The sequence below is a fragment of the Rhinatrema bivittatum genome, chromosome 17 (assembly GCF_901001135.1).
Source record: "Rhinatrema bivittatum chromosome 17, aRhiBiv1.1, whole genome shotgun sequence".
Taxonomy (NCBI): Eukaryota; Metazoa; Chordata; class Amphibia; order Gymnophiona; family Rhinatrematidae; genus Rhinatrema; species Rhinatrema bivittatum.
Genome location: NC_042631.1, coordinates 15,188,473 through 15,213,583, shown reverse-complemented (window position 1 = coordinate 15,213,583; position 25,111 = coordinate 15,188,473). Strand labels below are relative to the sequence as shown.

The window sequence follows — 25,111 nt, the reverse complement described above, 5'->3', positions numbered from 1 at the left end:
CAGATGTCATGCCACTCCTTTACAATTATTTACAAAATGGCTGTCTTGCTAAAATGCAGTTTATGCTTGAATTTCATAATAAGGTATCAATACTGGGCTTCCTTTCAGAACTCATCTGCCGTCTTCTGAGAGCCACTAATTCAGAGGTGGCCAACCTTTCATGCATCAAAAAACAAGGAACCAGAATGCACAGTATCAAACAACTTCACGCCATCAGTCCCCCTACCCTGTCCCCAACAATCTCTCTGATTCCGGCCACCAGCCTCTCTATCCACTTACACTGACCCCGACAGTCACTCTCTTAATCCTCTACTCTTTACCAACCACTCTCTCAATTCCCCAACCGTGTCCTGACCAATTTTTCCCAATCCCCCTACCCTGTCCCAACCAGTCTCTCCCAGTAGCCCCAGCATAACATTCCCCACCCCCTATAAAAACAGTTGGGATTTGGTGATCCCAACATAACACCTCCCATACAACACATTGAGCTATTCTGCCCTCCTTCTCCCCACCCTAACCTCAACAATTCCCCTGACCCCATTCTCTCCTTCCTGCCCCCCAACCTTCCCTACCCGCCGCCCAGCACCAGTAAATCTTTTAACCCTATCCTCTCTTTCACACTCTCCCCCTGCCCCTATCTCCTGTGGCAGTCAGTCTTGGTTCTGCTGAATTACATATTTCACCTGATGTAAGGTTCCAGGTGCAATTCTACAAATCAAAGATGACAACTCTTGCTAACTTCTATGAACCAAGATGGAATATTACGAAAAGCCAATGCTAGTGAAAAAGCCAAGATCAATGTATTTTCTGAAACTACTGTACATTTAAGCTTGCACGGCCACTCTCCTTTTATTCTCTTGCTTTATGAAAACAATAGAAGACGAGTTACTGGTGAAGACACAAAAACTTCTAAGTGGAAAATCACAGTGATTCTTGTTCAGACTGCACATAACATGACCCATAGTTGACTGGGATGACATCACCCGTGACTGTTAGTGACACGCTGCTGAAAAGGTAGATGACATGAAACAAGACAAAGAAATTTAGTCGTAATCATCACCATCATGAAGCAAGTTCAGGCGCAGTCTGATGATCTGACCTCTCCGCCCAACTGATCTACAAGCAGTAGTTTTGGTCCAATTGCCAGTAAGTCCTATTGCATTACTCTTGCAAAGATAATTTAGCAGAATCTTACTCCGATTACAAATTCTCTCTGAGATTTAAAGTATATGCAAATATCTAAATGTCTGTATACATAAACTCTATTATCTGATTGGTATAGCAATTAAAATAAAATACTAGGCCATCTGGGTGACTTATGATCTCCAGGAATTATTTGGTTTTATTATTTATTTATTTTCGGCGTTGTTACCATTCTTATCACAGATTCCCCTAATGAATTGGTAACATTCTCTCTCTTTCCCTCTGCCTCTACCCTTACTCTCTTCTCCTCCCTATTCTCACATCTCTCTTTCTCTCTGCTCTTCCCTCTCCCCCAAACATTTTTTGCCATCGCCCTTTCTGGCTTTCACCACCAACTCCCATCAACCCTCTCCCTTGCAAACCCTTTTTTTCCTCCCAATCACCATTCTCTTGCTATTTCTTCCCATCACATCTCTGGATCTCATTCTCTCCTCCTTCACCTCTTCTGGCTCTACTTTCCTCTCCTCCTTTCACCACTACCACTTGTGGCTCTGTCACTATCCCTTCTTCATCACCACTGGCTCTCTCTTACATATACCCTCATCCCCCCCGCTGTACCTCCGTCCCGACACCATTTCTGTCTCTTCCCCATCCCCCCTTTCACAATCTCTGGCTTTCTTTCACACATACACTTCCCTCTATGGCTTTCTTACATTCCTTTGCAGCATTTCCCTCAATTCTTTTGAACCCCCTTCTACCCCCGAACCATGGTTCATGCCTCTGCCACTCCCCCCAGCTATTTCATATAACTCTCCCACTGCACCTCATGCAAAGCGCTTATTCAATCCCCTATCCTAGCCCTCTCTCACTCCCTCTATTTCCCCCCACCCTAACCCTGGTCCCATCACAGCTGCTGCAGGACACGTGGCACTGTGGACCTTGGAGGAGGAATAAAGATGGCAGACAGCCCAATCTGCATTGCTAATTTCAGGGAGACAGCAAGGGACATGGCATTTCACCTCCTCCTCATCTCTCCCACAGCATTCAACTCCTTGTGCTACCTCCCATCATTCAACCACTTCTCACCTCATCTCCCTCTTCAACTCTCCCAACATTCACCTCTTTTCACTACTCCCAAAAGCAATCATCGCTTCTTGCACGGACCCTCTCCCCCCAAGCAGTCACGCCCTCTTGCACTGATAATCCCCCAGGCATCGACAGTCGTCATTTCCCCCCCAACATTCACTGCTTTTTTGCACTGGCCCCCACCCCCAACATTCACCCCCTTTCCCTCACCTCAAATCATTGGTGCTTCAACCAATTATCACATCCCTTCAGCTGAATCTCAAATCCTGGGAGCACAAGGATCTGCTAGACTTGGGACAGTATCCACGCTAATCCCTTACCTCGGAGCAAGAGAACAGAGAAGAGTCCTCTACTCCAGTGAGCAAGAGGAGTTGGAGGTGAATAGGATGGGGAGGGCTGAGCAAGAATCTGAGTGCCTCTTCTCTAGCTCCAATCTTGCCTCCTTCTCTTCACCTATCATCCAGTGCTGCTGCGTGCATAAAGGAGGGGAGGAGCAATGCAGGAAACAGCACATAAGTTGCCTCTGCTCCTTGTTCCAGTCCTTCCCTCTTGTCTGTACCGCAACCAGCAGCTATGTGGAGGGCAGAGGCTAGAGCCGGAAGCAGCAGGGCTCTTGTACGATTTCTTATTTTATGGGTGCTCCCTGTTCCAGCCCCTGCCCTCTTGATTTCCGTAAAGCTGCCCAGTTGCCATGGGGACAAGAAGGTAAGAGCCAGGTTTTGCACATGAGAAAAGCTGCATGCAGCTGCCAAGACACTGTTGGCCACCCCTGCACTAGTTGTTCCAAACCGCAGTTTAGAAGCTATTTATTTATATCTTACATGTGTGTTCAATATTCATCAACCACAAGCTGGAAAACTGCACACTGGCCATATCCTGATACACAGGCAAACATATAGACACAAAAAAAGCTAACAGGCTGATTTGGGCTGCTACAAACTTATTTGCGCAAACTTTAAATACACTTAAGGGAAACATTATATAAATGACTAAGAATAAACAGGGTGCCAAGAAATTTTTTTTTTTACAACCTAGCTGACACTATCAAAGTGTACTTCCCTGAAGAATTGAGCCATAATGTCCAATGTAAACTACAGTGATAATATAGTCCCCAATTTGAAATCTTATGTACCTTCCAATGCCCCCTTGAATGCTGGAATAATTAAAAAGTCCCACATTAGTTCAATAGTTCTAATTTCAATAGTCCCGACACTGGCCGTGTATCGAATATGACTTTTGCATCAGGGGTTTCACTTCAAATATTCCGGCAAATTGTACATAAGATAATCCATATTGGGTCAGAACAAGAGTTCATCAAGCCCAGTATCCTGTCTCCAACAGAGGCCAAACCAAGTCACAAGTTCCTGGCAAGTACCCAAACATTAAATAGATCCCAAGGTACTAATGCTGGTAACAAGCAGTGGCTATTCCCTATTGATTAATAGCAGTTCATGGACTTCTCCAGGAACTTATCTAAACCTTTTTTAAACCCAGCTACACTAAATGACTCAACCACATCTTCATGGAATGCCTCCTAGTCCTTGTATTATCTGAGAGAGTAAATAACTGATTCACATTTACCTGTTCAAGTCCTTTCATGATTTTGTAGGCCTCTATCATATCCCCCCTCAGCTGTTAAGTATGGACTAAATGAACATAATGAAAGGCCTACAATTTACCGGAATATCTGCAGTGATGCCCCTGATGCAGATATCATATTCGAAACATACAATCCAATGTAGGCAAGAAGGGAGATATGTAAAACACACAATTCTATATAGAACTCCCAACAAAATTATTTGTTGAAAAACCACATTTATATATGGAGGAAAAGACCTCAGAATCCAGCAAGTAAAATGTTTTAGCTTGCCTAAGATAATCTTATCACTGGTCAAAAAAACAGTATTCGAAACATGGTCAGTGTCAGGCCTTCTGAAATTAGAGCTACTGAACTGATCTGGGACTTCTGAATTATTCCAGTATTCAAGGGGACATTGGAAGGTACATAAGATTTCAAATCGACGACTATATTATCACTAAAGTTTAATTTGGAAATTAAGGCTCAATTCTTCAGATAGGTACACATTTATATATTCTATTTGCAAAAAAAACCTCCTTTAAAATACTGGAAAGGTTGCTCCAGGGACCTATGATTGTATAAAAAGCAATGAAGATCTATGACCGGTAGTGCTTAGTATGATGGTGCTCCTCAAACAGATATTTTATTAGGCTAATTTGTTCAGCCAACATTATCTAAATGTACTTATTTTTAAATTTAAGTATTGCTCTGAAATTGAAATGGAATGATATATTTTAAAATTCTTATATTCCGCTTACCCGGAATCAGTCATTCTAAGCAGATTACACAGAAATACACACAATAATCAAAACAAACATTAAAATGGCAATGCAGCATAAAATATACACAGCATCATAAAACACACAACACAAGGATAAAACAGAAATGTCACAATTTGCCAATATAAAATTTTCCCTAAGCTAACCATAAGTTACATAGTTGCTAAGCAAAAGGTTCCTGAAAAAGCCAAACCTTTAGATGTTTTCTAAATAGCCAGTAATTTGAGATTAATTGACGCTCCCTAGGTAACTCATTCCACAACTCCATACCAATTACAGAGAAAGCCCAAGCCAGGTCTCTTTAAGACTTGCCTGTTTAACAGAGGGCACACTTAACAGAAAACCTTCTGCTGATCACAGTTGGCGCACTGGATGATAAACTGAAAGCAATTCAGACGCCCATGACGATGGCATCTTCTTCCTTATAGCCTTCTAGACTATAGTAAGTAATTTAAATTTCACTCTGTTGAATAAGCAGCCAATGAAGCTGAACAAACACAGAAGTCATATGTTCCCTCATCTTCTCCTCAAAATGAAGTGGGCAGCAGAATTTTGCAGGATCTGCAAAGCAGGAATTCGACATTTAAGCAGGCCAACAAAAAGTGCATTACAATAATCAACCTTAGCTAGCACAAAAGCCTGCATAACAGTTCTGAAATCATCTCTTGCCAGGAGGTATTCCAAATTTGTCAGCAATCATCTTATAAACACCAGTCCTTAAAACTGTCTTAATATGAACTTTAAAGTCAAGACTGAGTGTAAATGAAATTCCAGGTCTCTAACATCAACAAAAGGCAAAAATGTAGCATCAACTGAAACCCCAGAACAAGTATCAGGAAGGGGGGGGGGGGGTGATGGGATATCCACTGAACCTCGGTCTTTGCTAAATTCACCAACGAATGGTTATCCCTCATCTAAGACTTTACCTGCACCATATAGAGACTCCAATGTATATGGCAAATCATGTCACACTGGGAAAAACAGCTGAATTTCATCAGAATACACCTTATAAAAAACAGATGATATATCTAGTATTTGACATAGTGGTTGCAAATAGACATTAAACAAAGTTGCCAACATGGGGGAATCCAGATTTCAATATTTTCCCTGTAGCTTGCTGCTGCCCGATTCTAACATGCTGTTTCTTATTCAGTAAGGAAGAAGTAAACCAATAGAGGACATCTCCTTCAGTCCCAAATTGTGTAACCTGCCCCAAAATATTCTCTGACAAACATTTTCAAATGCAGATGTAACATCTAAAACGACTGCAATTACTGCATGGCTATCCTCCAATTCCGTAAAACAGGAAATCAATGACCGACATTAACAAAGTTTCTCTACTATGCCTCCAAAATCTGTCTTGATGTGGACTCAAAACCATATGGTCATCCATAAATCCTGTAAAATAATAATAAAACAAACTTTTCTATCAGCTTGGCAATAGTAGAGAGAGTTGAAATAGGCTTAAAATTTGAGGAATTGTCAATGGCCAGGTCACCACATTTCAACACCAGTCTTTGGCCAATCAGATTTGATGGATGTCATAGATTTAAATACTTTCACAGATGTCAGTGATAGTTATAGTCAAAATGAAACCGCTATCTAAGGGGTTAATTTAACAACTTTCTAAGCAAAATGACATTCATGACAGAAAACAGGCACACAATGGTTGCACGTTAGGTGTAGGGTTTATGCTCACGGTTCACACGTGAAAGAGCAGCTTCCATTACTAACTCTGCACCTCACCACTTGGGATCTACAGTAACTTCTCTGACCCATGACTGGCAATAGAAACTTATCTAAACTACTAACCTTACCTTTTTGTGTTTTATTAATGCCATTGACATACATGGCAGAAGAGAAACTGAAAGATACAATTTCACCCAAGAGTGGAACATGGATGAGAAAAAAATAAAAGAGCTCTGAAGCAAAAGGGAAAACTTTGTAGGACAACTGAAAAGGAAACACAACTAAAGTAAATTGGGAGGAGATGTAAATTAGGAGGAAAAAAGAAATCCCTGGGTGATAGTGAATGAAGGCTCATTGTACCATGTCCCACCTTTGGTTCAGATGGAGTTGGAAGCCCAAAGGAGCAGGAAGAAAATGCTGGGTCAACAATAATCTGGTTCTGTATGAACGTTGACTCCGTTACTGAAAATGTAATATTATTCACACTTGGGCCTTCTAACACCAAACCTATGACAGCGTCTGTAGCTTGCTTTAATCTTAATGTGGAATCATTTTTTCTGTGTTTGTTCCTGAGATTTCTTTTGAAGCATACAGGTTGGAATCCCAAGGACTATGGATAAAGCTTTTCAGAAACACACACTGGACTAACAGAGGATACACTACATGAAATGAAAACATTATTGACACAAACAGCCACATATATTTTCAAATGCTTCATAAGTAAATTTAAGAAGCAAAATACATATTAAAACAGATATGGGATATTGCTTCATCAATGGGGAGACAGGCAGTAATAATTTGATATAGATATTAAAATGTTATAGATATTAAAATGTCTTTACCTTTACAATGTCATTGGGGTCCTCTTCGGCAGAAGCAACAAACAGATCATGGCCACAGACAACTCCTTCAGCCAGAAAATACTTCAGCAACAAATGAGAGTACTTGTTGTACTTATCTTCTTCTGGCAAAAGAAACAGAGTTACACTAGCACTTCCTTCCTGACAGCCATTGTGTCACAAATATGCACCTCAACTTCAAAACTGACAATCTCCACCCAAAAAAAAAAATAAATTTAAAACTATTTTAACAGTATTGAAACCTCAAAATAATTATTGATTCCAAAGCTGCAGTCTCTTTATCAATTCTTGATAAAGAGACTACATATCTTTATATCAACCCAAATGCAATTGTGTGTGTAAAAAGAGAAAGCAAGCAAGTTAAATTTCGGAGCTTACGAAGTTAGAATCTTTATGTGTTTCAGATTACTGTAATAACATGCACAATTAGTGGCACACTCCATACAGTTTCTGAATTGCTTCTCGTCAATACGTTTTAATCACGTACCCCCTTCATACACTGTAGCTCGCTGCCTTTTGACATACTATATCCCATACTCGTGCCTGTGACTTCAGTTTATGTAGGATCATCGTATGTTAGTTTCTGTCATGGACCTTCTTTTCCCTTTGTGTCTCTTGTCTTTCTTGCAATATATTACAGCTTTTTCTCTAGGACAGCTCAGACTAACCAGTACTAGACTTGGACACAATCTTCTTGGCTGGGCACCACTGTGGGGTCAAGTTATCTGATTGTATTTGTTGTTATTTGAAAAAAACAAAAAAAAAAACGTTTAAACATACAGAATACTGGTCAATGGGAAACCCTACTAAACTTGTTAGATAAGATAGAATAAAAACCATGAAAAATAAACAATTTCTGTAAGTATTATTTTGGTTTTAAGTACCATGATTATTTAGTGAATGTCATTCTCTTATAACTCACCTTGGGCAATCACTGGAAAGGTGTGTAACTTGTATGAATAAATACATAAAAATACGTTGCTGATCAATGCACAAAATACTTTACTATAAAATTGACTATTTTAGTTAGTATAAACAAATAAAGATTAACAAAAAGGTTGCAGGAGATGCCTTTTGTTTATTTGTTTGGACTGATCATCATCTTTAGCTCATTCTGCACTGACCTGATAAACTAAGCAAAGCTATCAGCTAGTCAAGGTTCCCTTTTATGTATTTCTAATTTTTCTAAATTATTGGATATTGTCTTAATTTCTAAAGCAAGTGTTGTGTTAAATTCTGAATTGAAAATACAATTTTTGAAAAAAGAATTATTGAGGACTCTAAGACTCCAGCAAAAATAACCTTCAGCTCAGCTATCAACCAAGAAACGCATCCATTTCTACATCATGACATTTGCTGTGTATTTTGATTTTTGCCAACATGCATATTTATGGAAATAGATGGTGAAAAGATAGGCCAAAGAAAACTCTGAAGAGTTATATGTCAGGCAATAGTTCTTTTCCTGCTTGTTTCATTTCTATCACACTAAATATACAGTAAAAAAAAAACCCCAAACAGGACATTAAAGTGTCAGAGAGCAATCTAAATAGCAAACAACTCATATTCTAGTACAGTGAAATGAAGAGGAATGTCTGCGGAAAGCCTTTACAAACAATACAGGCTGGATTGTTAAAGTCAATGCATCTGTAAGAATCCCTCACTTCTTCAATTTGTCACACACAGAATTGCTTTTTATTGATTCATTTCTAGGTCACTAAACTTTTGTTGTATTCCAGAGATCTGAAGTGCATTCATATAAGATAGCATCCACTGTAACCAAGCTTCAGATTCATGCTGCTACTGAAATCTGGAGAAACAGTGATTCAATGATAAAAACTTTCACTACAGGTACAGTAGCAGTGAAGATCCAGCCGAGTGAAATGCAAACGATAAGCCTGTAAATATGTCCCCAGGTCATAACAGCTTAAGAAAATCAAAAGCTGTATCTGTTCTCCAAATGTTGTGAAAAAAAATTCAACCTATAATCAGATCTAAGTGCACACTGGGCAAGTAACTTATGTTTACGTACTGCTGGCTCACATTAGGAATGATTAAAAAATGAACAGTCTGTCCAAAATTATTTGTGTCTTAGAGTTCCCTCCTCTGCAAGAAATCACCACCATCCTGGCAGTATTTGCAGCAGTCGGAGCTCTTTAAGCCAGTCAAGCTCTTGGGCTACAGTAAAACCCCCAAATCTCTATGTTTAGCTGCTATTCTGGAACAGTTCTTTTATTCCTCTGCCAGAGGCTACATTTATTGTGGCACCGTAGCTCTGGCTAATTACTCAGATAAGCAGAGAGGAACCGTGCTGCTGCAGGCTGACCCTGCACTGTGCCTTGGTTTGGTCATTCCAAATGAAACATTTCTTTCTTGAGAGAAAAGCTTTTCTATAATTTAGTGAATCAATATAGAAGGATGACTCCTAGACTAAGAAGCTGAACGATAACGGGATTGTTAAACAAAAAAGAGATCTAAGAGTAATCTTCTCAGATTATCTAAATATAGCCAATCAATGGAATAAACCAATAGGAAAAGCTAACTATGCTAAGTTGCATAACTAGAGTTTATATCAGCAGAAAAAGGGAGGCACAGTTGTCCTGGAGAAGGCCACTACTGATCCCCCACCTTGAGACCTGAAGGCAATACCTTTGGAAGGATACTGAGAGAAGAAATACAGTTCCAGACAGGCATAGTACCTCTCCTTCCTCATCCTACCTTGTCCTTTCTGAATAGATTATAGAGTCTTGTAGCTATATCCCAGTCTCTGTACTGCCACTATATCCAAGTCAGTCTCTTCCATATATATAAATATATATATACACACATTAAAGCAACAGAAGTGCAGGGCTTACGAGGAAAGGAGGAGGCAGAATGGGTTAACCTGGAAACCACAGAAATATGATGGCAAGAAAAGGCCATTATGGCCTATACAGTCTGCCTGTCCACACCAAGCACTCAGCTTTAAGAATGAGATTGGAACATCCATTTATATCGGTGTGATATACAGACCTCTTTCACAGGCAGAAGAAATGGACAGAGATATAGTGGAGGACACTCGCAAATTGTTTTGAAATGGGAGGCACTGTTGCTAGGTGATGTCAATCTGCTGAATGTTAATTGGGACTTTAGGATGGGGGGAACTTCAAGGAGGCATTAACAGAATGGATAAGCTAGGGGAAGCAGAAAAGCAGTGAGCAAAACTAAAAGCAGATACTATAAAGCAGCCAACCTTTTAGTTAGGAAAGTAAATAAAAGTGAGAGGAAAAATAGACCACTGGGGTTTTCTAAAGAAGTGATAGAAAAGGAAGAGGAAAAAATGTAGCATTCCTAAACTACAAGAGATGGCAGAAAGAGGAAGACAGGCAACCATAGCTGGAAAAGCTAAGAGAAGCCGAGAAATTAGCCAGGACAGCAAAATTGCAAATGAAAAAAAAAACAGCAAATACAGTAAAACAGGGCGACAAGAATATTTTTAGATGTGTTAGTGACAAAAGGAAGTGCAAGAGTGGTAAGATCTCAATTGGTGTATAATTCTGGAGACCATATCTTCAAAATAATATAAACTGGATAGAGGAGGTCCCCAGGACAGCTTCTAAAATGGTCAGTTTGTCTTCATAATGTCAGTTGGACCCATTAGATAATCAAGGGGTACCTAGGGAAGACAAGGCCATAGCGGGAGACTAAATGAATTATTTGCTTCAGTCTTCACTGAGGAAGATATAAGGGAGATATCCATGCCAGAAACATTTAATGGTGCCGATTCAGAGGAATTGAAACAAATTTCAGTGAATCTGGAAGATGTAATAAGACAAATTGAGAAACTAAAGAATAGCAAATCACCTAGACCAGATGGTATACATCCTAGAGTATTGAAAGAACTGAAAAATGAGATTACAGATATGCTATTAGTAATCTGTAAACTTTCTTTAGAATCATCTACAGTACCTGAAGATTGGATGGTTGCCAACATAACACCAATTTTTAAAAAGGTTTCCAAATGTAATCCAGGAAACTACAGATCAGTGAGTCTGATGTCAGTGCTTGATAAAATGGTAGAAACTATCATAAAAAACAAAATTAGCGAACATATAGTCAGTCAGAATTTAATAAGATAAAGCCAACATTGATTTAGCCAAGGGAAGTTTTGCCTTATCCACCTGCTTTGAAAATTGCCTTTCCCTTGACAAAGATAAAAGAAGTGGGGTTGTTTCATCTACCTTTGCTATAGTTTCACAAGTGCAAATATATTTTCAAGGGTTGATATTAATGAGATTGGAGTCACAGACATAGGCCAGCCTGGAGAGCAGTAAAGACATCTTAGTCTAAAGACTGCCAGAAGCAAATAAAAGAAGGGCAAGTCTTTGGGTGAACACGTATTTGCCTACATGTGTGAGAGTGGAAGGAGGGTATAAATGCGGTGTGTATGGTAACTTCTGTTCCTGCACTTTCCAAATGTGTTTCTTCTAGTTGTGATAAACATCTTTTTTTTTTGTGTTGAATGTCATATCTCCTTTTCTGACAGTTGCTATTTGGCAAAACGAATATTTCTTGCAATCTGACTTTTAGATGCCAAAATTAATTTGGCAGAAATAAGACCTACATGAATCAAAATGTTTGTTGCAATATGGACCCTGGGAAAAATAGGATATGTTAGAAAATGAAAATCTATTTTAATGAATCAACTAAAAAGGCTTATGGCTGATTACATATTTATTTTCTGTGCCTTACAGATCCCTTCATAAGAGACAACAACTCCCTTCATGTAAATCAACATGGGTTCCGCAAAGGACACTCCACCGAAACCCTTCTGTTAACTTCTTTTGACACCACATTTCGAGCTTTTGATTCTTACACAGACTATATTATTGTTTTCTTGGATATTTTCGCAGCCTTTGACACAGTTGATCATCAGATTCTCATCTCTGGACTTAAATCTATAGGTATCTCAAGCACAGTTTTACAGTGGTTTTCTTCATTTCTTACAGATCGCACTCAACAAGTCAATATAGGCAATCACTCTTCTGATCCCTACACAATTGCTTCAGGTTTTCCTTGGGGCTCTTCTTTATCGCCTATTCTTTTCAACATTTATTTGCTACCTCTCTGCCGTATTCTTTCTTTTTTAAACTTACAGTTCAAAATCTATGCAGATGATTTACAGTTCATGGTTCCGTATAATGCATCCTGGTCAGACACTCTCTCCTTAGTTTCCTTATATCTAACAACCATTAATACATGGCTTTCACACAACCAGTTAAAACTAAATCCAGCAAAAACAAATTGTTCATCTCACTTCTATCTCAGAATCTTCTATTGGTCCCCCCTCTTGCTTTCTCTTTAATGGTACCTCTATTCCAATCTCTAATCACGCAAAAAATTTAAGTGTAACTATCAATACAGATCTAACCATGAAGCAACATATCTCATTAGTAACAAGAAATTCCTTCTATAAACTACAACTTCTGAAATGCCTTCGTCTGTTACTGTTCTTTCGGGATTTCCATACTATCCTTCAATCTCTTGTCTTTTCAGGTCTCGATTACTGTAATTCTCTTTATTTAGGCCTCCCTGATAATACCATCCAACCATTACAATTAGCCCAGAATGCAGCAGCATGTATTCTTTCAGGTACTTCCATTAGAAGTCACATCACTCCAGTACTTCAGTCTTATCATTGGTTACCAATAAAATTTAGAATACAATACAAATTCTTTACCATTATCCATTCACTCATCCATAACTCTTCTTCCACCTGGCTCTGCTCTCTACTCCGTATTTACAAACCCACTAGACATCTGAAATCATTAACAAAAAACCTCTTAGACATTCCTTCACCTCGGCAAGCACGATTAGATATCACATGAAAAAGGGCCTTTTCAGTAGCAGGTCCCACCCTTTGGAACGCATTACCAGATTCACTAAGATCACTATCCAATCCAATTCACTTTAAGAAATCCTTAAAAACTCATCGATTCCAGATTGCTTTCAAAATTACTTCAAACAAACATTAATCACTTTACTCACCACATAACCATCCATTCCTTTCATTTTCATATACTGTAATAATCTATAAGATGGCACTTATTTCAATTTTGTTATGTTTAATTTGATGAGCTTTAATAATTTATGAACTTTATTATTGTATTTTTATATTACTTTTATTTTATGATTTGTATCCTTGTACACTGTTTTGACTAGACCTTGTTTGTAAAAGCGATATAGAAACATTTTTAAATAAATAAATAAATAAACTACTCAGAAAATATGTTAAATCGTAGTCAACTCTCTCACCTGAAAACTATCATGACCTGAATACCTGCTTTGAAGAATTTTAGGAAACAGATAATCTGCTCTATAAATGTTACCAATCTAAACCAATTTCAAAAGAAGGGACTACTACAAACACTAACAGAGATGTTTCCAGCAGGCCTCTTTGCCTTGGATTGCTGTAGAAAACAGGTTGCCTTGTTTAATAGTTATTTCTGGCCTTTATGCAGGATCCACTGTCTCTATGCAGATGACATCCAATTTGCAGTTCTTATTACATCCACCATTCCTGAGACACTGAATAGAGTAGCAACAAGTGTTACAGTTGTAAGTCACTAGTTGCATACAAACAAATTAATGTTAAACATTTGGAAAAGCTGAATTAATGTTACCCGGATTTCGGTGTTCAGATGTCCCTTCATTTCTGCATATAGGTGATTTAACAATCCCTTTTTCTTCACAATTGATGTATCTGGGTATTATCCTTGATTTCTCTTTATCATTTCTTCCTCAAGTCAAAGCAGCAGCACAGTGCGCCTACTATAAACTATGCAGCACTTGAAGACATTTCTACCTACTCAGAACTTTCGATCGGTTTCACAGATGTTGGCTATCTCAGGATTAAGACTACCAGCTTCAACTTTAAAACCATTATACATCACACAAAATTCAGCAGCAAGGGTACTGATGGGAGTGCACTGTAAAAAGGATGTCTTCCCCACATCGCATGCCCTACATTGGCAGCCGATCGTTTGATGCATTAGAGTACCTGAACAGCGGAACATAGCTCAAATAATAAAATAATACAAATTAGGTGCAAAATCCTGGTACTGGTTTTCAAACCACTTAAGGGGAAGGCATTGTATAGTTTGTACTCAGCCTTAAAAGTTTATAGACTTCTGTGTTTGCTGACATCTCAAGGGAGGAATCTATTAGATATTCCTTCCTTTTGAATTGCTCATTTGTGTGACACAAGGGGACGGATGTTTCGGATGAGATACAAGCTGGTATTTATTGAAGTTTTCGGGACCCAAATGTTGTGCTTTAACTTTACTATGCAAGCTTCCTTAATATCCTGTGGAATTATTTTGAATTAAGTCTATTATTTATATTGATTGTTTTCACTTGTACCCTGACTAGTAACAAGATAGAGTGGGCTAGAAATACTTTAAATAAATAAATCTCTAACTTGCCAGTCCTAGAAGGAAAGTCCTCTACAGTAGGATTTCTAACTAGCCTTGAGCTACCAATGAAAAGGTGTGAGGTAAATCTAAAATAAAATCAACAAATGTTATTGTGTTTTATTTTATAATCATATAATGTAGGATCACTTTGATTTTATGTTATTTAGGGGTGCTTATGTTATTATGAGTGTTTTTATGTAATCCACAATGATATTAATGGAATCTGTGGAATATAAGATTGTTACATAAAATTTAAAAACACATCTTACAATGGGACCTTTTCTTTTTCTCCTCTGCCTTGACCATCAATGAGAATCATTTCCGCAGACCTTCCTAGTGCTCAAGTGCTCAAAGCATGATGAGATGATAAGCAAGAGGGAGGGAAAGCACCCACCTGCCAATTCCAGATCGTGCTGCAGCACTTTATTTAAGAATATATATAAATCGCCTTACAGATCATAATAAACCTCAAAGCGATGTACGTCATAATGAACACTAGAAATTGAATTAATAGAACACAGCAAACATAAATAAATAAATAAATACAACAAACAAGATTTTTCTTAATATGGGACTGTTCCTCCAAAGAATAACTTGGTAGTTTTTTTGCCCTTTACTATTGTAGCAATTGTCCTGCTTGCACAGAATTTCAATTTTTGCTATGAATAAGACACATTGCTGCTTTAATCTGATGAGATGAAGCAGTGTACAGGAAACATTTCAATTACTGTATGCACTTAATATTTTATATTTTAAAATTTTTCTATACCGCCTGCTCTAAGAGACCGTAGCGGTTTACAGCGCTATTGAAAAAAAATAACTTTTACTTGCTCTGCTTCTAAAGCCAATGTAAAAAAATAATGCTGGATCCCCACAGCTGTCTTTTGCCTCTAAGAATAAGTATAGCTCATGTTGTGTTCTTAGGTCACCCTAAGGTCCTCTTCTACCCAAAAGATGCCCTAACAGAGATCTGTCAGTAAGGCAGCAATTGTCCCTGTGAAAAATGAAATAGGAATAAAGACGAACAACAATCACATACTTTGCAAAAAGCACTGGACAGTGTGCCAAAAAGCTGTCCCAAATGAGCATTCAAGGGCTTTGACATTTTTCCTGCAGAATGTAATCTAAGGTGAGCCATGGTGCACAGCATCTCATCAAACCTGTTACAAGCATGGAAGCATATCATTGAATCAGCTCTGAAGGCTATCTAAAATTCAAAGATATTCTGCCCATATCTGCGGCTTCTAAGCTTGGAGGCTTTGCCCGTTGCACTGAATGTACATACACACACACCATATCAAACTGAGCAAAGATATGCTACTTTATTTGACATTTCAAGGTGAATTTTGACAGCTTGTGCTTTGTATAATTATATTTGGCAAATCACTGTTTTGTATCTCTGTTGAGATCATCTTTCTAAACTTAAAAAGATGATACAATCAATTATATTGACAACTGAAGGGAACCTTGAACAGAAAGGTTACATTACATACCTAAATAGTAGCAGCTAATTAAAATGTCTTATACAGCTTCAAGGTTTAGCTTGTACAAGTGCAGTCTTGTTTTAATAATTCTTTCACTTGATAGCACTTTCTCAACTTTTTAAAAACCCTTAGGTTTTTCTCATAGATGATAAACTTACAAACTTGTAACAGACAATGACTGAACACATTCAACGCATCCCCTACTACAAAGAAACTGACCAGGTTTCAGAACAAAGTACTAAATTTTACCTTTGTGAACTATGCAAAATGTGCCCATATGCATTAATGTTCACTTCCATCACTTTGCAATTTTCTTTTCGGTAAAAAGGTATCTTTTGAGTACTGTGTAGTATTTCAAAAGTATACATGACAAGCAGTAGTAACCACCCTCTACAATTAAGCAATTACTTTTTGAAATCATTTTCACACCTCCCTTATAATTCCCCTACAGCCCTGGGAGAAGCATGGTTAGCGAGGGAGCATATTAACTGAATCACATTCATACCAATCCAAAATAAACATAAAAATGTGACTGGGTTATTCCACAGTCAGGATAAACCTATCGCACTCCATGCCAAGGACTTCAATGAAAACACAGAGAAGCAGCTGCAAGAATTTGAACAGAATGACCTACTACTCCTTGAAATAGTGCATGGATTTCTTTAAAAAAGTACCCTTTTTCTTACACTCCCTAAATGGGCCAAGGCTGCTGTGGAGACTGAGTTCACAGCTCTTGAGGGGGGCATCCCAGTCACTGTGCAACAGTGACACCTGGTGGTCAAATTTAGAGCTCATATTTGCAAGGTTCCAGAAGAAGCTGGGGTGTATAGTTCCTCTGAGGACCATCACTGCAATGACTAGGCCGAGGGAGTTGGGATAGGAAAGAAAAGCCCTGAGTAGTAGCCGACAGACCTCAGACCCAGTTCCAAATGAGCTGTTAGCCCAAGGGAGCAAGAGGAAACTGCCACGCTGCCTCAATAAATGACTGTGTATTGTGCAATATTTAAAAAATGCATACAGTAAGGTAGTTAATATTAATTTTGTACTAACTAAACATTCTTCTCCTCTCATTTTTTTTGAAGTTTTGAAGTAGAGCCCTTTCAATTCCCCTCAGTCTCTAGTTAGCAAATAGTCCCAAATTTTCTCCCACTTACTCACTTCCAGGGGTACATATTAACTACGGTATGTCACAAATCACCTCACGCACACTGCATGGACCAATCAGATTCCATTACAGATGAGGAAAGCAGTGACATTCCAAGCATGGCTATGACTAGAAGAAGAAGAAACTGCAGACAAGCAATTTAAAGAATACCAAAATGACGACTTGGCTGTAACATTAACTGATAACTGCATAATACCAAATACACCACAGCTTTCTTTTAAGTTTAAAAATACCTGAACCCAATACAATAATTAGAACCAAGAATTGTCCCAGTGCCTGGGAATTTAAGAACCATATAATGAGTGTGTGCGACAACATTACAATGTTTTCCAAATGTATTCAATAATCTTCTGTATTAGTGCATCTCCAAAGAAACAGTTTTAATACCCAAAAGCAACTACTACTTTGTTAAATTAGCTTGGAAGTCCTGAAATAATGAAGACGAGCATTTCATTTACAAAAGCATCTAATTTTAGAGTGCCACAATTTAATCTTTCCTAACAAAATCTTAACCCAGCTTCAGCCTGTGACACTGAAAGCTTCTCAAAACTAATCTCATGGCTTTACTGGTTTTCAGCATTATTCCAGAGATAAATGTTGATAATGCAGACACAATTTTGACAATTCTCTCTCTAAAAATCAAGCTGCACATCTCATGTGAAACAAGCTAAGAACAGAAAACACTACCCTCCCAATCTTTATTCTGGTACTTACACCTGAAGAAATCAGTACAAAGTACAGCTTACATGTCTCCACCCATCAGCACTCTTAACTGGCAAAGAGACAATTCTTAAAAAATGCACCAAAAGGGCAGAGCTGGATTAAAAAGTTCAAATGTTCATGTGCAAAGAGCATAAGAAGAATTAAGTCTGCCTAAACTTGTATACTTGTTAATATGAAGGTATTTTTCAACATTTAATAAGGTGAAAGGCAAGCCAATTAGTAGGTAACATGATTTCTCCCCACGTACTTCTAGAGAACACTGAAAGATGCTGAATGTTGTGAAAAAGCACGGATCTCGCTGTGCTCTCACAATCTAAAAGCCTCCTTCAGAGAACGCTCTACTCATCCGATGCAAGACGATTTCCATCATTTTAATTACATGGTCTGACCCTGACACTTCTGTCTCATTGGCTCTTTCAACCAGTCCTGATGGCTAACAGTTCTACTACCCAGCTTTCCTGATTTGCTATTATGTTCAGGGTTTCTCCCAGTCCCTGGGCCTTGCCTTTGGATCAACTTCCTGTTGATCTTGGTTGGCGCCGACTCTGGTTCTGTTTTGCCTCGACTCATTTGGCTGCTGTCCGGGTACTGATCTCAAAACTGTGCCTTCCACTTATGCTAAAGCTGTCTTTTACTCCAATATTATTCCTAACAGACTGGTGGACCTGAAAACTCATTTCCATTATGTATCTACAGAAAAAGTACAGTAAATGCATCAACATTCTGTTCTACCCAGCACCTAAAACGCCCCTCAAATACTTCACAGCTGACGCACAACCACTGCATAGAAAGCATTTGCCCTTATTTCTGTGTCAACTGCTGCAGAGGATAAGGGTTCAATACTGTACAGCAGAACGCAGGAGCCATTATAGAAACATAGAAATGACGGCAGAAGAAGACCAAATGGCCCATCCAGTCTGCCCAGCAAGCTTCACACACTTTTTCTCTCATACTTATCTGTTTCTCTTAGCTCTTGGTTCTATTTCCCTTCCACCCCCACCTTTAATGTAGAGAGCAGTGATGGAGCTGCATCCAAGTGAAATATCTAGCTTGATTAGTTAGGGGTAGTAGCCGCCGCAATAAGCAAGCTACACCCATGCTTATTTGTTTTACCCAGGCTATGTTATACAGCCCTTATTGGTTGTTTTTCTTCTCCCCTGCCGTTGAAGCAGGGAGCTATACTGGATATGCGTGAAGTATCAGTTTTCTTTTTTTCTCCCCTGCCGTTGAAGCAGAGAGCTATGCTGGATATGCGTGAAGTATCAGTCTTCTCCATTACATGTGTTTCCAACTCACAAAAACAAACGGAAAGTGAAATAAGACCGCATGGCTCAAGAAGTGCAAAGGGTATGCTTTTGTCATTTTTGATACCTAATTTGTGCTTTACTGAAGGAAGACCATTCTTTCAGCAACAAGGCTGGGAATTACTTGAGGTTGTGAACTCATGAAAATAACGAGAGTGGAAGGACGTCACAGGCAAGGGTCTCCTGAGAAAAGGAGCCGCACTGGAGATACTGTAGCATGAAGGAAGACAGAGAGCGGGAGAACTGCCCTAGTAGTAAAAAAAAAAAAAAAAGGGCCCTCAGAACGCTAATCGTAGAGCTATTAACAATATCAATGCCTTAAGCAGACTGCAATTATATTTTGCATTTAATCTGTTTATGGTGCTCTCAAGAAAAGCCTTTCCCCCAAAAGCTATAGGCACATCTGCAAAACAGTTTTGACATGTTTCCAATGTTTCTTTATTAAATTACCCATAACTGGTGGTGGGAGGATAAGTGGCTGTGAAATAAAGGCTATTGAATTGAATGTAATTCAGTTCAGAGCAGCATTGTGAGATTATTTGAGAAGCCTCTAGCAGCAAAGATGTGTAATTCCCATTCAGCGGTCATTTGTGAAATGCCTTGATGCTAAATGTTTTGGAAGCAAAACTAATCGTCTCGAAATTTGCAGTAAACTGTGTGAAGGTGCAGAAAAATATTGACTAGCTGGCAATGATATCTCCCTAACTGTGATAAACGAGTAACACACTGAAAGGTCCAACTCAATTCCAAAGTACTTAAAAAACTTTTTGCAGATTACAGAATCAATAAAATGTAAAAACTATAGGCAAAATCAGTTGAAAACAGTATTAGCAAATGATCATGAGCAGTCACTTAGTCCTATGGTCACATGTAGGTACTTTTGTAGCAGGTCTATTTGCTGAGCTTAAGTAGACATCTAATTTAAAAGAAGATTTAAGGGACTAATTTATATAACACTTAAGCATACTTTATGCATGAAATTACACTTGAAAATTGCTCGGATGTCTAAATCACATACATTTCACATTTTTCTCTCTCATTAAGTATTATACCCCCAACATTTAATTTATCCAACATCAATTTGCAGATGAGCAAGTCAAAAAGGAAGCATAATCATTTTTTCCACCAATTTTCTCCCCTTTCTGTTCATTATAAAAAAAAAACAACCCCACTGATAAATTCCCAGGGAAAAATAAACTGAAAACAAAAGACTTAAGAATCTGCTTGTCTCCAAATTCCTAACCATCAGCCCTGCAAAACCATCAATGTTTATGCTTAGTAACCTGCCAGCTAATCCCCTCTCTTCTCTCATAGTTCATTTGGACTTGTAATTGTTTTCTACCATCTCTACTCTACATCCAATCTTCTTTCATTTCGATTTCACAGTCCATTTCTACTCCTAGCTTTTTTTTGTTGGTGTCTTTCAAGGTCACTTCTTGTCTCCCTGGGTTTCCTTATCTTGTTTGAATTCTCTTATCTATTTCTTGGCAGGGAGGGCACACACAGGTGAGCCCAACCTGGAGGACCAAAGAATTGATGCATTGAGATTAAACTAAAAAAAAAAGTGAATGTCCAGCTTGACTGAGCCCAAGATGATTCAGTAAGAAGAGGAAATAAGTTTCAAAACAGCAGAAAAAAAATCAGGTTTAAAATTCCCAGTAAGATAGCCACCCACTATTGGTAGAATGCAAAAGAAGTATTGCTCTTGATGAATTATTCCTATGTAAAATTGTGTTTGGTTACTGGAATGCATTAAAAAAATAAAGAAAATGAAATACTAAACATGTGCATGATGTTTCTACTTTAACCAAGAAGTGCACTGATCTCAAAATCTCTTTGCATCTTGATATTAAAACCTATCAACATCGTTGCAATCACCCTGCGATGCTATTCGTTTTTCTTTACTAGTGAAGGTAAAATCACTCCTTGACTGCTGGATGAAGGTCAGAATTTTAGGAGTAGGTTTAACTTGATTTCGATGCATTCTAGGGAAATGTATTTTATATGTAAAAGAACTTCAGATAAAAACTTTATCAGAACATTTTGCAGCACTTGAGGACCTGCTCCAGAGTTTTAAAGGAACTCAAATATGAAACTGCAGCGATACTACCGACAATCTGTAATCTATCATTCAACTCTGCCTCTATACCCAAGGACTGGAAGGTCAGAAATGTAAAAAAGGGATCTGGAGCGATCCAAGCAATTACAGACCAGTGAGCCTGACATCTGTGCCTGGTAAAATTGTAGAAACCCTAATTAAGAACAAAATCACTGGTCATATGGATAAACACAGTTTAATGGGAAGGAGCCAGCATGAATTTAGGAAAGGTAAGTCATGCCTAACCTATTAGAATTCTGCGAATAAAGGACAGCCGATCAATATAGTGTATTTGGATTTCCAGAAGGCATTTGACAAAGTCCCTCATAAGAGACTAAAACGTCATGGGATAAGAGGCATTGTCTTAATGTGACTCGATAACTGGTTAAAGGCAGGAAACAAAGAGTAGGACTTCATGGTCAGTTTTCCCAGTGGAGATAGGTAAAGTTCCCCAAGGATCTGTCCTGGGATCAGTGCTGTTCAATTTAGTCATTAATGATCTAGAAAGGGGAGAAACTGAGTGAAGTGATTGAATGTGCATAAGACACAAAAATATTCAGGATAGTTAAAACATAGGCAGATTGTGAGGAACTACAGAAGGTGCGAGACTGAAGAACTGTGCATCTAAATGGCTGATGAATTTAATGTGGACAAGCGAAAAGTGAGGAACTAAGGGAAAAACAATCCTAATTTTAGATGCACGATAATGGGTTCTGCATTAGGAATAGCCATCCAGGAAAAGGATTTATTTATTTATTTATTTATTTGATGAGTTTTATATACCGTTATTCTGTAGAGCCATCATAACGGTTTACAAAGTGGACATTTTTCTTAACAGTATTGAAACATAATAGCAGAATAAGCATATATAGAGATAAACAAGACAGGTCAAATAATTATTTTTAGGTTGGATGAGGAGGGAAGAAAATTTGGTTGGAGATTAGAGTTGAGAATTCATTGATGGTTGATATGGTCAGTTGACAGTGGGTCGGTGAAGAATTTGTGGAAGTCATTGTCAACAGTATGACGAAATCCTCAGCTCAGTGTGAGGTGGTGGCTGAAAAAGCAAATGGAATGCTAGACATTTTTCAGAAAGGAATAGAGAATGAAACAAAAAACATCGTAATGCTTCTGCATAGATGAATGGTGCGGCCTCACCTTGACTACTGTGTGCAATTCTGGTCATCCCATTTCAGAAAGGATATAGCGGAATTAAAAAGATACAGAGAAAGGCAATGAAAATGGTTAAGGGGTTGCAACAGCTCCCTTATGAAGAAAAGCTAAACAGGTTAGGGCTCTTCAAGATGGAAAAGACACTGATGGGGGATATGATTAAGGTAGAACAGGTAAATACGGAAAGGTTATTTATCCTATTAACACTAGGGCTAGGGGGCTCAGCTTTTAGCTAACAAGAAACCTATTTAAAAGCAATTACAGAAAATATTTTTTCACTCAATGCACAGTTAAGCTCTGGAATTCATTGCTGAGAATGTAGTAAAGGTAGTTTATGGAACTTGTCCAGAGGATTTGGACAAGTTCATGGAAGAAAGGCAATAAATAGTTATTAACCAGGACTCAGTGAGACCCGCCACTTGGCAAAGGGAGTGAGCAGCAAGAAACTGGATCTACTGTCGGAGATAGGATGCTCCATGGACTTTTGGACTGACCCAGCATGGCACTTCTTATGTTCTTATGAGATTTTATTAGCAAGATAAAGAATGCAGTCACTTACATACAAATATGCAATAAGACAGTAAATAAGAACCATAAAGCCCATCTAATCTGCCCAGTGTCTTAGACCCAGCTGATCTCAGGCTTTCCTGTCACTCCTTTGTAGCTAATCCCATGCTTCCACCACCCTCTCTGTGAGGAAATATGTTCTTATGTTATTATTCAATGGACCTTCTTTGAACCTCATACCATGACCTCTTGAATTTTAGATTCCAAGCACTCAATTACGCCTCAAGCTTTCTTAGAAAAAATGAAAATTGATCTATTTCAGCAGAGATGTCATCTCTGCTGCAGAGCTTAGTATCATCTGCAAACAGAAAATTCTTCCCTACTAACCTCTCTACAGTATCAAGTGTGAAAATACCAAACAGAACTGGTGCCAGGACTGATCTATGAGGTAGCACATTGATAGCCCTTCTTTTCTTCTCAATCAGTTTCTGGACCAGTCAAATATCTTAAGGACTCACAAGGTTGCTCATCTATTTATGAACCTCCGATGTTAAACAATGTGAAAAGCATTAAAAATAGTCAATGCTCAACCTGATCCAATTCTGTGGTCATCCAATCCATGCTCTCTCACTGGTAAAGCCATGCTGTGTTGGAACTTGCAACTTTCTGGATTCTAAAAGAATGTTCTCAGAGCAACAGAATGGCCTCAACCAGTCCTTCTGGCAAATATTTCATGTTTCTTCAGACAATTCTAGAGATTTGTGATAAAAACCCTTCACTGTATAAACAGCACATTTAGATTCTCCTCACTCCAGAACATGTGCAGGAAACTTTTCTACAAGAAGAAATGACTAGTGCTAAGGTAAAAGTAGTCAGTTGTTAAAGAACTCTACAAGACCAAGCATATAACTAGTATTCATACCTAAGGAGTTTCAACAATCCATTCCCTATTTAGTAACCAAGACATACCCACATCTGGTCATAAGGTATTCATTCTGCATGTAACTTAGGTAAACTAATTCACACTGCAAATGTGTATGCACAGAAGCAATGAAACCAAGGATTCAATGAGTAAAACTATCGGACTGCCAATGCAGTAACCTAAAGATTCTCAGCTAAATATTATTTAAGCTTGAAAAATATTAGACACAGCAGAAGAAGCATCACTGTATGACCTAGTGATTGACTGAATTATATATACAAAAGGTATGGAAGTATCTCCTTGTAACAGTCCCCCACTTTAATTTAGAAGAACGAGACAAGGGGAGCACAAGAAACACAGCAGAAGGAATCATGTACTTGTAGCCTGGATTGGCCACTGTTGGAAACAGGATGCTGGGCTTAATGGACCTTTGGACTGACCCAGTATGGCAATTCACAAAGCTAAAGAAATACACGTTTGACAAAAGTCCATAGAATTCCTAGGCTATAAAAATATCACCTGAAGGCTTATGCATGGGCACACACACAGTTTCCACAATGATTAATTCCAAGACACATGAAAGGGATGCACCGCTTCCTGGAGTTTCAAATTTATATTGACAATTCATCCAAGGATTGTCCAAACTGATGGGTTTGCTGACAGAATTTCTGAACAAGGGAGTTCCAAAATCATGCCGTAAACTGGGTACACTGACCAGAGATGTGTGATGTTAAACCATGTACATCTCTGGTCAATGAATGTACCCAGTTTACGGCATGATTTTGGAACGAGATACGTGGAATAGATGTCCAGCAGTCTGGTTATGAGCATTTCCATTCATAATCCAACAGAAAGACCGAATACATAAATTAAACCCTGGAGTAGTACTTTTGGTGCTTTTGTAATTAATACCGGAACAACTGGATCCATTTGCTCTCAATTATAAAAAATATAAAAATGCTAAATAAATAAATAAATAAATAAATTATAGAATTTGCATATAACAATAATGAACAAGAAATAGACCTACTTTTTGGGATCTACTAAGTACTTGTGACCCGAACTGGTCACTATCAGAGACAGGATGAACATAACCTTCCATTCTGGGTCAGACATTAATATCTGCATAATCTGTATCTCATTTGCAT

General features: G+C 38.3%; 1 protein-coding gene across 5 annotated transcripts in view; it reads right to left on the bottom strand.

The window, feature by feature from the left end:
- Window positions 1-25,111, bottom strand: part of ELP4 (elongator acetyltransferase complex subunit 4) — a 188,151-nt gene that overhangs the window by 159,455 nt on the left and 3,585 nt on the right. For 4 of the 5 annotated variants that reach the window (XM_029583132.1, XM_029583136.1, XM_029583135.1 and 1 more), the window contains exon 3: window positions 7,119-7,240. In XM_029583132.1, coding sequence (XP_029438992.1) covers window positions 7,119-7,240 — 122 coding nt within the window. The remainder of the gene's footprint in view (window positions 1-7,118; window positions 7,241-25,111) is intronic. The other variant, XM_029583134.1, reaches the window with a different exon arrangement.